The 17,594-nt window shown below is 40.3% G+C and overlaps 1 protein-coding gene across 5 annotated transcripts in view; it reads right to left on the bottom strand.

The window, feature by feature from the left end:
* myo18ab (myosin XVIIIAb) overlaps positions 1–17,594 on the bottom strand; it is a 145,847-nt gene that overhangs the window by 43,561 nt on the left and 84,692 nt on the right. For all 5 annotated transcript variants that reach the window (XR_003299023.1, XM_026364021.1, XM_026364045.1 and 2 more), the window contains 9 exons: positions 16,270–16,359; positions 11,671–11,790; positions 10,811–10,922; positions 10,400–10,527; positions 9,479–9,633; positions 8,903–9,026; positions 7,028–7,135; positions 6,366–6,458; positions 2,482–2,592 (listed from right to left, as the gene is read on the bottom strand). Coding sequence is in view for 4 of the 5 variants with exons in the window: in XM_026364021.1 (XP_026219806.1) it covers positions 2,482–2,592; positions 6,366–6,458; positions 7,028–7,135; positions 8,903–9,026; positions 9,479–9,633; positions 10,400–10,527; positions 10,811–10,922; positions 11,671–11,790; positions 16,270–16,359 (1,041 nt within the window). In the remaining variant the exon portion in view is untranslated. The remainder of the gene's footprint in view (positions 1–2,481; positions 2,593–6,365; positions 6,459–7,027; positions 7,136–8,902; positions 9,027–9,478; positions 9,634–10,399; positions 10,528–10,810; positions 10,923–11,670; positions 11,791–16,269; positions 16,360–17,594) is intronic.

Genomic DNA, 17,594 nt, shown 5'->3' with positions numbered 1-17,594 from the left:
ACACACACAGAAGTTATCTCAAGGCACTTTACAGTGTAAGGTTTAAGACCTAACAGAAAACATTTATCCAAGAAATTATAGAGAAAACCCAACAATCCCATTTGAGCAAGCTTTAGGCAACAATGGAGAGGAAAAACTCCCTTTAGAGGAAGAAACCTCCAGCAGAACCAGGCTCATAGTGGGCGGCCTTCTGCCTCAACCAGTTGGGGTGAGTGGAAAGAGAAGAGAGAAAAGAACATCAGGCAATAAGACAACAACAAGCACAGAAAAGTAAAAAGAGAGGGAGACAGAGAGGCAGAAACACAACTACAGGAGAGAGAAGACACAAAGTTAATGACATGCAATGGTGGCATTTACATTGATATAGGAGAAAAGGAGAGAGGAGAGGAGCTCAGTTTATCAGTAGAGGTCCCCCAGCAGACTAAGCTATATCAGCATAACTAAGAGATGGTTCAGAGTCACCTGATCCATCTCTAACTATAAGCTTTATAAAAAAGGAAAGTTTTAAGTCTAGTCTTAAATGTGGAGAGGGTGTCTGCCTCCCGAACCTGAACTGGGAGCTGGTTCCACAGGAGAGGGGCTTGGTAGCTAAAGGCTCTGCCTCCCATTCTACATTTGGAAACTCTAGGAATCACAGGTAAACCTGCAGCCTGAGAACGTAGAGTTCTGCTTGGAAGATATGGAACTATAAGGTCTTTAAGATAAGATGGAGCCTGATTATTAAGGGATTTATGAGTGAGGAGAAGAATTTTAAATTCAATTCTGGATTTTACAGGGAGCCAATGGAGAGAAGCTAACGTAGGAGAAATATGATCTCTCTTGCTAATTCCATTCACAACTCTGGCTGCAGCATTTTGGATTAACTGGAGGCTTTTTAATGAGTTATTAGGGCATCCTCTTAATAAGGAATTACAATTGTCAAGTCTGGAAGTAACAAATGCATGGACTAGTTTTCAACCAACAGGGTGCCAGTGGAAATTGAACTACTGTTGGTCGAAGGAGAGGAGGCAAAAGGGTTTGTGGACATAGAGAGAATAGGAAAGGCAGGAGCATATATCTGAGAATAGGGACTCTAAATGTTGGCACAATGACAGGGAGGATACAAACTGTTCTACCATGGTGTGGATAGGAAGAGAAACGGGGTAGGAGTGATCCTGAAGGGGGAGTGTGTGAATAATGTCCTAGAGGTGAAAAGAGTCTCAGACATGGTAATGAGCCTAAAGCTAGAAATCGAAGGGGTGATGGTGAATGTAGTCAGTGGGTATGCTCCACAAGTTGGCTGAGTTAGAAGAGAAGGAGAGATTCTGCGTTGTGCTGCATTGTGTCTTTGTAGATGTAGAGTTTAAGTACTTGGGGTCAACAGTTCAGCGTGATGGGGAGTGTGGAAAAGAGGTGAAGAGGCGAGTGCAGGCGTTGGAGTGGGTGGAAGAAAGTGTCAGGAGTGTTGTGTGACAGAAGAGTGTTGGCAAGACTCAAAGGAAAGGTGTACAAGACAGTGGTAGACCAGCTCTGCTCTATGGGTTAGAGACGGTAGCAGTGAGAAAGAGAAAAGAGAGAAAGTCTTCTCCAGCACATCCCACTGGTCTGGACTTTGTGGTTGCCAATCCATGTGTCATGCACCCTAATCACTCTTTCACAATTTGAGCCCGATATCTCCTGGCACTGTCTTGGAATATGTTCATGCCATCAGAGAAGAAAAAAATCTATTGATGGCATAACCTGGTCATTTAGTCTCGTGCCACTGCCTAAATTTTAGGCAAATTAGGAAGGTTGTGCTTAGGACTTCCCTAAAGCCCTTGGAGCAGGTTGTTGAGAGGAGGATGCAGAAAATGATGTTGAACATCATGGAGAGCAGCACATGTCCTCTCCACAGCCTGCTGGTCAAACAGCTTTAGTCAGTGACTTCTCCAGCTCTGCTGTGATAAGGAAAGGCACAGGAAGTCATTCCTGCCAACAGCCATCACCCTGTACAATGACTGTATTCAGACAGCCATATGCCAAACCAGCTTGTGACATATTCATTAATTTATTATATTGTATTATATGCATTTCCGCATTCCTTAGTGTTGCACAATCATCTCAACATACAACTGCACAGAATGCTTAATAGTTGTTGTTCTGTAGATTTAACTTTGAAACTTTGTTTTCTATTTAGTTTTATTAGCTGTGTTTAGATGTGTTTTTTCCTGCGTTATCCCTATTATCATCTGCTTGTGTATTTATGTTTCTCTGTGCAATGGCTACTGCGACACTACTACTTATTTTCTACATTTTAATTGTGTTTAATGTATTTTTGTCACATTTGTTTTAAACAGTTCAGTTTTATCTAAACACATTTGTTCTGTCTTATCAGCTTGTCAATCAGTAAAGCACTGAATTTCATGGTCTTCAAAGAAATGTGACGTTTGCACATTATGTAAACATAAAAATCACAATTATAATAATACAAAAAAACCCAAAAGAAACTCAAATGCAGTGAACCTTCTTGCTGCAGGACTGCCGGATCTCTTCCAACTCATCGTCTTTGCTCTCTATCTCCTTGGAATGGGTTTGACGCAAACGCTCCATCTCCATCTCCAGGCGCAGCTTGCCCTAAAAGAAAAACACAGAAATTATATGCTTTGTAACATATGTTTAGAAAAGTGCTCTATAAATAAATTTATTATTATATTATTATTATTACACTTTCTTGGCTTAAAGGGAGTCAGGTTCAGAGAACCTTTGTTTTTTTCTTAAATGTGTAATGCAACACAATAGCTCAGCCTGCTACTGGATTAAACCAAAAGCTAGAACATTCATAATAAACACTCAGGATAATTTCACAATCCTGATCAACAGGATTTCACATACACATTTCACATACACTATTGTGCAAACATTACATAGCTGCCATGCTGGAGAAAAGGGTTCATATCCTAGCTGTGGCCTACCTAAAGTAGGGGTCCCTGGGCAAAACCTACTTACCCTGCCTTTGCCTTGAGTAAAGTCGCTTGTCATAATTCCTACACAGCCCATTCACTTCACAGTGCATTCACTTGTACATTCACCACTGCAATCTGCAAACAAAAAGCTGTAAGCTGTCTGCAGAGAAACAGATTTTGCTGCTAACTAGCTTTAGCTAATCCCAGTCACTGCAGACGAGTAAACTGGATCAGGAAAAAATACTTCTGCTAAGTGTAGGCCACATTTACAGTAATTGGTGATAAAACTGAAAAATAAAGGTTGTAGCCTTTACTGTGTATCATGAATTCAATTCAATTCAATTCAATTTTATTTGTAGAGCGCTTTTTACAATTGACATTGTCACAAAGCAGCTTTACACAACCAAAGAACAGTACATGAACAGTGTATGTGTATGAGTCATAATAATGTGATTGTCCCTGATGAGCAAGCCGAGGGCGACAGTGGCAAGGAAAAACTCCCTGAGAAGGCAACAGGAAGAAACCTTGAGAGGAACCAGACTCAACAGGGAACCCATCCTCATATGGGTGATTACATGCTGTGTAGGCAGCAGTCCAGTATAACAGTTAAAGTCTGAATTAACTGCAATTTACTTATTCAAGGAACCAGAAGTCACTCAGACAAAAAAGGAAATCAGTAAAATAATGTAAGCGAAGCAGAGAGCAAGCAGCAAAATGCTTGCACTGTAAGCGAGTAATAGGAACTGTTTGTTGTCCATAAATACTGACCATGTATCATATAATGTTGTGGTGCGCGTTTTGACAATTGATAAATTATAGTCACCCTGTCAGGTAGTAGCATACCTAAACAAATGTCCTAATTATCCTAGTGTTTTTTTTTCTACCTGTACATATCCATTGGTCTTACTGTTGTGGTGAACAGGGTTCAGCACGGGCATTCTGACCAGTCAGTGAATATTTGTCAGATAAATAAGGGTTTGATTAAACTGATAAGAGAGAGTTTTTATAGCATTTTAGCAAAAGCCACAACCTTTCTGGTCGTGTACAAGGAGTTCTTAAAGCTTGTTAAAAGAAAGGTAAGCATGAACCAAAACACTTTTTGTAGGCTAAACAGGCAAACAAGATGAAAACTGAGAGACCCCTTATCATTGTAACATTGTTTTCATAATGTAATTTGATTTTCTGCTATGGTAAAATATTGGGTATAGCATCAATAATCACTTTTTGTCATAATAAATCAAATGACTATGTGCTAAGAAAAAAATGTCCCTTATAATGGATGAACCCACAGAGAATTATCACCAATCCGTGTTCCCTACAGTTCCATGAAAACCTCTCTTAGATCACTGCTTTGTTTGTTACCTGAGCTCAATCCAATTGAGCATGCATATAACTTGCTGCAAGCAAAATGCCCAAAAAACAAGAACAAAGAAGAAAGAGCATCACCAGGAAAGACCCCTTGTATCTGCTATTAAAATCAACAATTTTAACTTATTATTTAACTTAACTTAACTTATATTTAGTCATTTGGCAGACCCTTTTATCCAAAGCAACTTACTAGTAAGGTACAAGGCAACCAAATTATGTAAGCCAAGGAAAAAAACATTAAAGTGCTCAATGATACAGTGAGGGAAAAAAATTATTTGAACCCCAGCTGATTTTGTAAGTTTGCCCACTAACAAAGAAATGATCAGTCTATAATTTCAATGGTAGGTTTATTTGAACGGTGAGAGACAACAATGACAAAACAAATCCAGAAAAATGCGTTTCAAAAAGAGTTATAAATTAATTTGCATTTCCATGAAGGAAATAAGTATTTGATCCCTTTGAAAAACGTGCTTTAGCACTTGGTGGCAAAACCTTTGTTGGCAATCACAGAGGTCAGCCGTTTCTTGTAGTTGGCCACAAGGTTTGCACACATCTCAGGGGGGATTTTGGCCCACTCCTCTTGGCAGATCCTCTCCAAGTCATTAATGTTTCGTGGCTGATGTTTGGCAACTCGAACCTTCAGCTCCCTCCACAGATTTTCTATGGGATTAAGGTCTGGAGACTGACTAGGCCACTCCATGACCTTAATATGCTTCTTCTTGAGCCAGTGATTTGTTGCCTTGGCCGTGTGTTTTGGATCATTGTCATGCTGGAATACCCAACCACGACCCATTTTCAATGCCCTGACTGAGGGAAGGAGGTTCTCACCCAACATTTGACGGTACATGGCCCCATCCATCCTCCCTTTGATGCGGTGCAATTGTCCTGTCCCCTTGGCAGAAAAACACCCCCAAAGCATAATGTTTCCACCTCCATATTTGACAGTGGGGATGGTGTTTTTGGAGTCATAGGCAGCCTTCCTCCTCCTCCAAACACAGCGAGTTGAGTTGATGCCAAAGAGCTCGATTTTGGTCTTATCTGACCACAACACTTTCACCCAGTCTTCCTCTGAATCAGTCAGATGTTCAGTGGCAAACTTCAAACGGGCCTGTAGATGGGCTTTCTTGAGCAGGGGGACCTTGCGGGCACAGCAGGATTTCAGTCCTTCACGGCGTAGTGTGTTACCAACTGTTTTTTGGGTGACTATGGTCCCAGCTGCTTTGAGATCATTGACAAGTTCCTCCCGAGTAGTTCTGGGCTGATTCCTCACCGTTCTCATTATCATTGAAACTCCACGAGGTGAGATCTTGCATGGAGCTCCAGACCGAGGGAGATTGGCAGTTAATTTATGTTTCTTCCATTTGCGAATAATTGCACCAACTGTTGTCACCTTCTCACCCAGCTGCTTGGCGATGGTCTTGTAGCCCATTCCAGCCTTGTGTAGGTCCACAATCTTGTCCCTGACATCCTTGGAAAGCTCTTTGGTCTTGGCCATGGTGAAGAGTTTGGAATCTGGATTGATTGATTGCTTCTGTGGACAGGTCTCTTTTATACAGGTAACGAGCTGAGAGGGCTGCCAATGTCAGCTCGTTACCTGTATAAGATCCACCTGGGAGCTAGAGATCTTGCTGATGGATAGGGGATCAAATACTTATTTCCTTCATGGAAATGTAAATAAATTTATAACTCTTTTTGAAACGCATTTTTCTGGATTTTTTTTGTCATTGTTGTCTCTCACTGTTCAAATAAACCTACCATTGAAATTATAGACTGATCATTTCTTTGTTAGTGGGCAAACTTACAAAATCAGCTGGGGTTCAAATAATTTTTTCCCTCACTGTAGTTCAACAAAATCCTTTAGAACATCTGAAATTGGGGATCTATGTAGCACAGTCTTTACTTAATACATCTTGGTTGTTGAATTTTACATTGTGATGATATACAGAACCAGAATGATGAAACTGTATTACTGTCTAATGTAGCTTGTGGACTACAAATGTTTGACCAAGACGATTAAAATTTTGCTTTGATATTGAGTTGAAAATGTTTGTGTAATGGGAGTTCTGGGCTTTGTACCTGTTCTAGCATCTGAATGGTGCCGGCCTGCTCATCTAGCTCCTCCTCCTGGTCCTTTACCTTGGCCTCCATATCACGAAGCTGTTTTCTTACCTGAATAATAAAAAATAGCACATTACAGTATATACATATCAATCAGCCATAACGTTAATGCATTTGCAGATTTTTAATTAACAGGGTTTAGCATGGGCGTTACATTCTTACCATGTGGGCCCTAAATAGTCTCTATTACTCCATAAATATAATCTAATATGTAATCCAGCTTTTACAAAAATAGTTACAAGTATTCATTTATTTAGGAAATGAAATTATCCAATATTGGATATTTATGTATTAAACATCTAGAATTCTAATTATAAATATATTTTATATTGTAGAGACAGGTGTTTCAATCACTGCTTCCAGACTTTCTTCTGACCTGTATGCATGTCAGAGCAGACTGACAGCACAGTGAGAAAGACATTGCATAGAACTCTCTCTCACAGGACAATCTGTTGTTGTTAGATAAACTTGAAGTGAAATTGATCCAAAAACAATGTGACACGTGCTCTGTGCGAAGATCTCTCATTTCATGGAGCTACTCAGCTTTACTCCTTTCCCTGTCTCCTTTGTCGTGCACATGTACTCTTGTATGAAAGGAGATCAGTAAAAAAAAAAAAGACCTTGGCCAATGAGGTCTCATCCTTCGATTCCTGGGAGTTGAGGTCCTGCAGTTCAACCTCCAACTGGTCCAGCTTCAGGTTGACTGCACACAACTCTAGGTCCTTGTCCTGCAGGACAGTTATTTCAGAGTTACAATGTGAACACAGAAGAAGAACTGACACATTTAAAGTATGTGTGATGAGACGTTTACCAGAAGTTTACTCAGGTGAGCAGGTAGTTGTATACATGCATGTACATACACCCACAAAAATGAATTTCCACAATTATCCATCCATATTCATGGAATACATACAATCACAAATAATGAATAAATGAGAAACTTCTTGAATTTCCTGTTGGCTAGAGTTTTTTTTTTTTTCCTTTTACATTTGTTGCAATGACTGTGGTAGTGGTTGACCAACTGATTGGTTGGCCAGATTGTGCTGATCTTTGGCATTTTTAATTAATCTGCATCAGTCAGTGCCTTTATTAACTAGCTGGTGTAAGCAAATTGTCTGCAGACATATCATCAGCATTCACTGGGGGGAATTTCATATGTGCATTTAGTTTTATTAAAGTCTTAATGTTCAAAGTAATTTGGATGCACTAGTGCAACATGAGTCACCTAGATGCCTTTTATTTGCACTTGAAAAGAAGGTGAAGGAGATTAGTGCATGTATAGATACAGTTACAGTGTTTGTGTCTCCTCTCTGTGTCTCTGTGACTGAGGATGGAGCTCAGCTTCTCCACACTGAGCAGGCAGGAGAAGAGAGGGAGATGAGACTTTACTAGTTTATGACTGTACTTCATTACTTTTTATTACATTCTGCTACTGTACATGCAATAAAAGAATTTAAAGATCATATCCCACATCTCTCTAAACTTCTGTGAGTTTCACGCATTTTTCATCTAAAATCTCCCGCATATCTGATATTATACTATTCATTAGCACACCTGCCATACTCTGAAGTAGTACACCACACAGCACAACTCTTCCTCACAGCAGTAACACTATTGATGTGTTCATGGACAGTATGGAATGCAGGTTCTCTTTTTTTTTATTTTTTTTATTGTGAAATAATTTAAATATTTTCACAATGCATTAAAATGCTCATTTAAGTTGGGCATATTTATCACTAATCTAGCTGGTGCAAGAAGAGGAAGAAAACAGCTAAAAAAATAAAAAATAAATCAGCCTCCCTGTTTTTTAAAGATCGCATCAGCCATTAAAAACCCTTATTAATAAACCACTAGTCTGTGGGTATTGTAAGTGAGTTTGAAACATTTTTGAAAACTGAGGGAGCACTTATTATTATCTTGTTTAGTCATGAGTACTGGGGCAGCTATTACTTTTGTTTGGAAACAAATAAACCCCATTTCCATTAAATCAAAATACCTCAGATTCTTGTGACTTGGTGTTGCCTTACTTATGATTAATAATACTTTATAATTTATAAGCTAATCATACTTTGTTTGGCCTCAAGTCCCTGCCTTTACATCAAATTAACCAAATGAGCCCCTCTCAACTAACTAATACCAGTTTTGTCAGGGAAAATAAATCATATTTCACATCTGTAGGTCCCAAAGACTGTACTATGGTCTGATTTTGTATTTGTGCATTGTCATGCCAGGATTTATGACATGAACATTTTAATTTTTCACATTTTATGTATAATTATCTCAATTTCTTTTCAGTATTAAAACCTCTGAACTATGTTTGGTCTACTATGTCTTTATCACATTGCCCATTTGTCCTAATAATGATATTGTATCGTTGTTTATCATACCACAGGTATATGTACTGTATTTAAGTAAACAAACAACACAGATTCACAGATCTTATCACAGATAACAGCAGAATTTGGTATCACAAACTAGAGCACACAGACACAAACCTCCATCTGCTGCTGAAGGCTGAAGACTTCCCCGGTCAGCATGTCTTTCTCTCGGGCCAATTTCTCCCTTAGGCTTTTCTCTCTCTGCACCTCTTCTTGGGCAGCGCTCACCTCACTGTCAAACCTATACACAAACACACACACTCACACTGACTAAGAATATCATTACACACTTGCTATTCCAACTCTATTGATATTTGAGAGGTAAATCATTTATAAAGCACCTAAAATGCCATGTTAGTAAAAAAAATAAAAGTTCTTATATATGATATATTTTAATTACAATTAATAAATTTAAAATACAGAGCATCTTTGCTACTAGTCTAACTTATATTTGCGTCTTTGTTTTCATTGTTTCATTCATTGATTTTCATTACATTTGGGACACTGCGTTGACTTACATTAATTTTACTGGAGATGTACCCTAACCTTAACCACTACTTGACTAACTCTAAATCAAATACATCTTTGTGAAATTGCCTATTTGTATATATGTGTGTGTGGTGTTTGGTGTGTGTGTGTGTGTGTGTGTGTGTGTGTGTGTGTGTGTGTGTGTGTGTGTGTGAGAATACAGACTTCCTCTGCTTCTTCTCCAGGTCATGGTTGCGACTCTGTAGGCCTTCTACATGAAGTTTGGTGTCTTGCAATTCAGCTGTCAGTCGCTGGGTTTTTTTTTTTAACTGCTGGATGTTTCTCTGAGACTCCTCATTATCAGCCTGCAGGTCACTGATCTGCACAAACACACATTAAACAAATCCAAACTGGAAAAATGCTGGGTAATGCGCAGAAATAGAAATCATGAAGTAATATCTTGCTAGATGAAAGGTAAGAGATCAGTTACATGTCACATTTCAGTCTCTGGGTACAAAGCAATCCGTTGTCAAATGTGTTAAATAAATTAAAATGTCTGGAAATTCTCAGTCGTCCAGATGACCTCTTGATCCTGATCTTTTTGGGGATAAATGAAAGGGCAGCATGAAAAATAGAAGACAGGTTGTGTCTAAGTCCTCCACCTCTGTTGAGTGAGGGGGTGTTGATTTGCACATGCAAGGCTTGCCTCTCCCCTCTCTCAAACCACTTGTCATCTTTGTTCAGTATGTGAACGGACATTAAATATGTTACGTTTAAACTCCATGTTGAGCTATAGGAAAAGTCAGAGTCATACAATTTATCTTCTAGGCAATATAAACACACAGAACGCAAAGCAATCCATCCACTAGCTGTTTCATTATAGAACAAAGTGGTGGGTCCACTGACTAACGTAGCAACACTGCTATCACCAGCTCTCATGAATGCAAATAATTGCTAATATTTGGATTGTGGTAATAAAACAAGCAAATTAGATTCTAAACTTGGATGTATGTTGCACCAAGGGTTTTAAAAGTCCGCCTTCATTGAATTCAACTTGAATTTTTTTAATTAAATGATAGTCATTGTGTTACAGTTACACAAATACAAAATTATAATAGATGATGTATAAATGTGTAATTCTCTCACCCTCCTCTCCAGCTGCCGATTGTTCTGTTGCTCCACCTCCAGCTTGTCATCAAACTCCTGTTGCAGTCTCTTTTTAGTGAACTCAATCTCCCTGAGGGCTCGTTCATATTTCAGCCTCCACTCTCCACCTGTCATGTTAACAAACTCAAAGTCACAGTATGCTTCATGTCAGTTTGGTAATAATATATTTATTTATTTTAAGGGGAACATTTCATGACACTCAAGGTCACCGTACAGATAAAAGCAAAACAGCAGAATTAAAATAAGGGATAATAAAACACGATAGAAGTCGAGTACACCATACAGGTCACCATACAAAGATAAATATCCAAAAGCATGACATAAACCAGCTTTAGTCATCAGCTATTTTTGTTTGTCTGCATCATGTATGTGTGTTGAAATGTGTCTGACCTGTGTTGTCATCATCAATCTCTCCATTTAATTCAGATGCTCTGATAAGTTGAGCCTCCATCACCTCCATTTCCATTGACTCCATCTTTTTCTTCATGCTGTCAAACTTAGTCTGGTGGATGAGAAATGTGTGGTTTCTATGACAATGTAAACAACTACAGTATGTGTCCATAGATACTGCATTTTCACATATAGGTCGGCAGTAGCTCAGGTAATAGAGCAGTTGTCTACGAACCCCAGGGTGTGTGGTTCGATTCCTCATTTCTCCTGGCTACTTACCGCTGACATGTACTGTATGGCAGCTGTCAGCTTGGTAAGCATGGATGATTATGTTTCAGCTGGCAACAAGTTATTTAACACTAACTGATGCAGTGAGGCTTCTTATTTATTAAACCGCCATATCAGAAGACACATCCTGCCGTCAAGGAAAAGGGTCAAATTATTGGCATGCATCGAGAAAAGAAAATATCTGCTGAAACTACTAAAACTGGGTTAAGAACTGTCCAATGGAAGAAGGTCATGTTGTGTGAGTCCAGATTTACCCTATTACAGAGTGATGGGGTAAGAAGAGAGATGGGTGAAGTGATGCATCCATTATGCCTAGTGCCTACCGTACAAGCCTGTGGGGCAGTGCTATGATCAGGGGTTCCTGCAGTTGGTCAGGTCTAGGTTCAGCAACATTATGTACTCAAATAATGAGGTCAGCTGACTACCTGAATATACTGAATGGCCAGGTTATTCCATCAATGGATTTTGCTTTTCCATGATGGCACAGGCATATTCCAAGATGACAACGCCAGGATTCATCAGGCTCAATTTGTGAAATATGAAACTTTTCTAAACCAAACAAATGTTACTACCTGCAAGTCCTTCATGTCCTTCTCCAGACGGAGTCTATCAGAAGTTTCAGTCTCCAGCAGCTGAGAGGCAGTCTCCCCTGTGTTCCGCTCATCAGCCAGTTCTGTTGAAAGCTCTGTGATCTGATGGAAAAACATGCACGCACGCACGCACGCACACACGCACACACACACTTAAGCTTGATTCCAGTGTGTTTTAAGACATGATGGGGATTTATGGTGTTATGAATATGAGTTGCTGAATCATATAATGCTCTTGCTATTATCATTCTTACCATTACATTTCCTTGTTAGTTTAACATAACACTGGATGCAAATGCAGTTCTTCCCTTTTCTCTCTGTAAAACTTGTATGTGTGTTGCACCTCTTAAATCACAGTGCTATGTTGTGCTTGTGCTACTATTTTGTCAGTGTGTGACACACTGAATTACTCTTCTACACTTTACCCATCCAAAGAAACAGTCACCCCCTGGATTTAACTAAGCAAATACAGTGGCAAGAAAAACTTTGTGAACCTTTTGGAATTTCATGGTTTTCTGCATTCATTTGTCATAAAATGTGCTCCGATCTTCATCTAACTCACAGCAATACAAAGACACAGTCTGCTGAAAATAATAGTACACAAACATTATATGTTTTAATGTTTTTATTGAACATAACATGTAAACATTCACAGTACAGGGTGGAAAAAGTATGTGAACTTTTGGACTTGGAAATTGGTTGACCCTTCTTTGGCAGCAATAACCTTAACCAAATGTTTGGGGTTCCATTGTTTACACTCAAGACCAGCTGTTAGCTCTTGGCCAAGCTGAGTTTCTCCATGCTGAAAAGCCAGAGATTCCAGCAGAGATACGGGGAAAACGACAAGGCTGCAGAGCTGGAGTTAAACGCCGGGAGAGAAGACGGAGGTACAAGCCATATCTACCATCCGTTATTATGGTAAATTATGGGACGTGGCTCAACCAAGAAACACCAAACTCCGTGGTCTCTGTTGATGGATTTATGCTGGTGCGGGTGCACCGGAGCGTGGCGCAGAGCGAAAAGAATACAGGCGGCGGACTGGCTGTGTTCGTGAACGACAGATGGTCTGTCGGCAGGCATGCAAAACTCGGCATAACACCGGACCACATCGCTGTCAAAGGACAACACTGTAGCAGGGACATTGAACTGGTGGCAGTCAGCGTTCGGCCGTACTACCTTCCACGGGAGTTCTCCCATATACTGGTAGTCGCCGTTTACATCCCTCTGTCAGCCGATGCCACTGTGGCGTGTAAGCGCGTGCACAGCACCGTGGCCCAGCTGCAGACACAACACCCGCAGGCCCTGATTCTGTTCTCTGGGGATTTTAATCATGCCTGCATCCCCCTCTCAGCCACCCTGTCCAATTTTACCCAGTATGTAAACTGCCACACAAGGGATAATAAAACTCTGGACCTTCTATATGCTAACGTCAAGAACGCATATACTTCTGCCCCCCTCCACCCTTTAGGATGCTCTGACTACAACCTGGTTCATCTCTCCCCTGTTCCACCACACTCCAGTGGTGAAACAGCAGACACCACAGGTTAAGACGGTGAAGATCTGGACTGAGGTGGCAACAGAGCAACTAAAGGACTGTTTTAACACCACAGACTGGGACGTTCTCTGCAGTCCACATGGGGAGGACATTGAGGACATCTTACAAACTGCATCACAGACTACATACATTTTTGTGTGGAAAACACTGTGCCAGCAAAGACAGTGCGGTGTTTCTCCAACAATAAGCCCCGGGTCAGTCCTGAGCTAAAGGCCTTACTAAATGAGAGAAAGAAGGCCTTTCTCTCTGAGGAAATCCGCAGAGTACAGAGGGATTTGAAATACAAAATCAGGTGCAAGACAGCTACAGGAAGAAGTTGGAGCATCGCCTGGAACAGAACAACGTCCATGATGTGTGGAAAGGTCTAAAACACATCTCAGGCCACGGTGAGGCTGGAAATGGTTACCAGGCCATCACAGGTGACCAAGCCTGGGCAAATGTACTGAACCTGTTCTTTAACAGATTTGATTCTGCCCAGCCCCCAGTCTCCATCCACACAGCCCCTCTTCACACCTTTCTAGTCCAGGCATCTCCTCCCAGCTGCAGCTGTTCACACCTCAGCACCAAGCAGTCCACTCTGCCCTTCTTCCGACCGCAACAAAGGGACTCCAGACCAGCCACCGTCCACCCCCGCCTGCCTCACTCTGAACCAGGTTAGGAGGGAGTTAAGGAGGACAAAGGCCAGGAAGACAACAGGCCCTGACAACATCAGCTCCAGGCTCCTCAGGGAGTGTGCAGACCAGCTCTGTGAGGTGGTCCTGTCCATATTCAACATAAGCATTAGCCACGAGAAAATACCAGAACTCTGGAGGACTTCCTGCCTGGTTGCGGTCCCAAAAGTACCTCATCCTAAGGAGCCGAACCACTTCAGACCCGTCGCCTTAACCTCCCACCTGATGAAGGCTATGGAGAGGATCGTCCTCAGCCACCTCCGCAACCAGGTAAGCTCAGCACTGGACCCGCTGCAGTTTGCATATTAACCAGGCATCAGAGTAGATGACGCCATCATCTACCTGCAGCATCGGGCCCTGTCTCACCTGGAGTCCCCTGGGAGCACTGTGAGAGTCATGTTTTTTGATTTCTCCAGTGCTTTTAACACCATCCAGCCATCACTGCTGAGGAGGAAGCTAGAGGTGGCAGGCGTGGACCAACATTAACTACCTCACAGACAGGCCACAGTTTGTGAGGCTGCGTGACTGTGTCTGATGTGGTAGTCTGCAACACGGGGGTAACTCAAGGGAAAGTCTATCTTATCTTATCTTATCTTAGTGCTATGGAACATCCAGGTGCTCTTTTGCAAACTTCAAACGTGCTGCAATATTTTTTTTGGACAGCAATGGCTTCCTCTGTTTTCCTTATTGTAGATGTGTCAACAAAAATGTTAGCATGTGCCAGAGATTTCTGTAAGTCTTTAGCTGACACTCTAGGATGCTTCTTTACCTCATTCGGCATTCTGCGCTGTGCTCTTGCAGTCATCTTTACAGGACAACCACTCCTAGGGAGAGTGGCAACAGTGCTGAACTTTCTCCATTTGTAGACAGTCTGTCTTACCGTGGACACATGAACGTCAAGCCTTATGGAGATCCTTGTGTAACCCTTTTCAGCTTCACGCAAGTCAACAATAATAGTATGTCTTTTCTGCGAGGCATGGTTCACATCAGACAGTGCTTCTTGAAACCAGTAAACCCAAAACTGGTGTGTGTTTTTAAAGAGGCAGTACAGCTTTCAGCAATACATCCAATATCATCACACTGATTGGACTCAAGGTTGGCTCACTCCTGGCTCCAATTAGCTCTTGGAGAAGTCATTAGGCTAGGGGTTCACATACTTTTTCCACCCTGCACTGTGAATGTTTACATGTTATGTTCAATAAAAACATGAAAACATATAATGTTTGTGTAGTATTATTTTAATCAGACTGTGTTTTTCTGTTGTTGTGACTTAGATGAAGATCAGAGCACATTTTATGACAAATTCATGCAGAAAACCATGAAATTTCAAAAGGTTCACAAAGTTTTTCTTGCCACTGTAGGTAAGAGCCTCCCATTGGTTAATTATGTGATTGTTTTTCAGCTGGCAACAAGTTATTTAACCCTAACTGATGCAGTGATTAGCTTCTAATTTCTTAAATAACCATGTCAGAATACACATCCTGTGGTTATGGAAAATCAAGCAAAGCATCAAGCAAAGAGTACATGTAAGGAAATTGCAGAAACTACTAAAATTCGGTCAAAAACTGTCCAATGAAAGAATGCCATGTGGTCCAGAGTGATGGGTAAATGGAGAGATGGGTGGAGTGACAATGCCTAGTGCCTAGAGCACAAGCTCAAGGTTCAGGAACGTTATGTGCCCAAAGAATGAGGTGAGCTGACTACCTGAATATAACTAATGGCCTCCACAGAGTCCAGACCTTAAACTCATTGAGAATCTTTGGCATGTGCGGGAGAAGACTTGGCGAAAAGCTAATGCAACTTTAAACGGGAGAAACTGTTATGACCTTGCAGAAGCTTATCAAAATGATAACATTTTTCCTATCTTTAAGATTCTTCTATTTATTTATTAAGATGCTTTCTGTTTTTGTTTTTAAAGTTTAACGTACTACAAACCAATTAAGCAAACATGAAAGCTTTCACCTCATAAGTGATCAGATTTATTCTTACATAATTATGTATAATTTTCTGAAATGAGTTAATTCTTTCTCTGTACATGACTGTGTGTTTTACATTTTAAATTTACATTTAGTTATTTAGCAGACGCTTTTATCCAAAGTGACTTTCAAGTAAGGAACAAGGCAAGCAAACAAAATCTCAGTCAAGGAGAAAAAACATCAAAGCAAAGAGCTATCAAAAAAGTGTTTCTGTTTCAAGAGATGTGAGTATAAAAGAGCAAAGGAAGATGCAGAAGAGTTCTGTTTTCAGCAGTTTTTTAAAAATTGCAAGTGAGGTGGCTGAGCGTGCAGAGTTTGGCAGCTCATTCCACCATCGTTGGATCACTGAGCTGAAGAGTTGTGTTTGTGAGTGTTTTACCCGGCTTTCGAGGCGGTCACTGTTAAGTCTGAGCTCATTCCTCTCTTTCTCCACTTTCTCTAGCTTCAGCTTCAGCTGCTGTATCTCCTCCTGACAGGGAAACACAGTGTCATGTTAATGACAGACAGGATGGTTTGATGTGAGGATATAAAAGGTGAATTTATAACTGTATAAAGTAATTGTACTCTATTCTTTTATTTGCTTAATCCTAGAGGTGTACTGGGTGTTTCACTGTCTACTATCTATGAGTTTGGCAATACATATAGTTCAGCCTGATATATATTATCAAAAATCCATCAGAAGGATTAAGCCTATCGGACACTGGGCAGGAGTCAGTGTACAGCATGGACAGCTCACCATAAGGCAGCAAATATGACAGGAGGCTGATGCCAATTCAGAACTAATTCAAAGTGCAATGCCACTGTTGGCTGTTAAATGTTGATAGCTTCAAAAACTGAAAAACCCAAAAGGTCAACTCCTTGACTAAATTTGACTTTTTCAAGACTGACAGTTTGTTTTTATGGCTGTGGTTACACGTCTTCACACAATTTGCACATTGATGTAGAATAATAAATTTGCACATTAGGTGAAGTTGGCATTAATGTTATCTAAAACATTTTTGTGTCTTGCAAGCATTGAAATTACCTATCGGTATATAACAATATTTGGTAATTCTGCAGGCAGCAGGAAAGGAGTGTGGCTCCTTGTTGTATCCATAAAGCTAGCATTTGGTCTGAGGTAATGTGGCAAAGGCAAATTCCCGACCTCATGATTTAGAAGGTCCTGGGTCAAAATGGATAAGATAAAGCCTACTCCATGCTGCAACTCAGACATTTAAACAGACACATGTGGACAGACAACCAATCATATCTGCACTGACAACTACAATCAAGATTAAGATTAACATTAAGAACTAACTGTCAGCTGTGGGAGGAAAATAGAATACCCCATCAAATACTTGGCCTAAACACACACACAAATACTTTGTCTGTGGTATGTAGCCTGTTATCTTTAATAACTACTACTGTGTGCCACAGGCTTTAACGCTTGCTGTAGTGAAACCTATTATTTGACCCTACCTGTATAAAGATATCCAGTCAGGATTTATAAAACATCATAGTACAGAAGCACCACTTGTACATGGAACAAAGCAATATACAATGCCTATAAAAAGTATTCACTCCTTTGGATGTTTCATTCTTTTATTGTCATTATAATTCTATCATGGTCAATAAAAGTTGGTCACTTTAAAAAAAATAAAAAAATAAAAAAACCTTAATATTATTATCATTATTATCATTATTATTATTATTACTCTAAGTTAA

This window comes from Anabas testudineus, chromosome 13, assembly GCF_900324465.2.
Source record: "Anabas testudineus chromosome 13, fAnaTes1.2, whole genome shotgun sequence".
Lineage (NCBI taxonomy): Eukaryota > Metazoa > Chordata > Actinopteri > Anabantiformes > Anabantidae > Anabas > Anabas testudineus.
The sequence above is the reverse complement of the archived record's forward strand: the minus strand, read 5'-3'. Positions and strand labels throughout refer to the sequence as shown.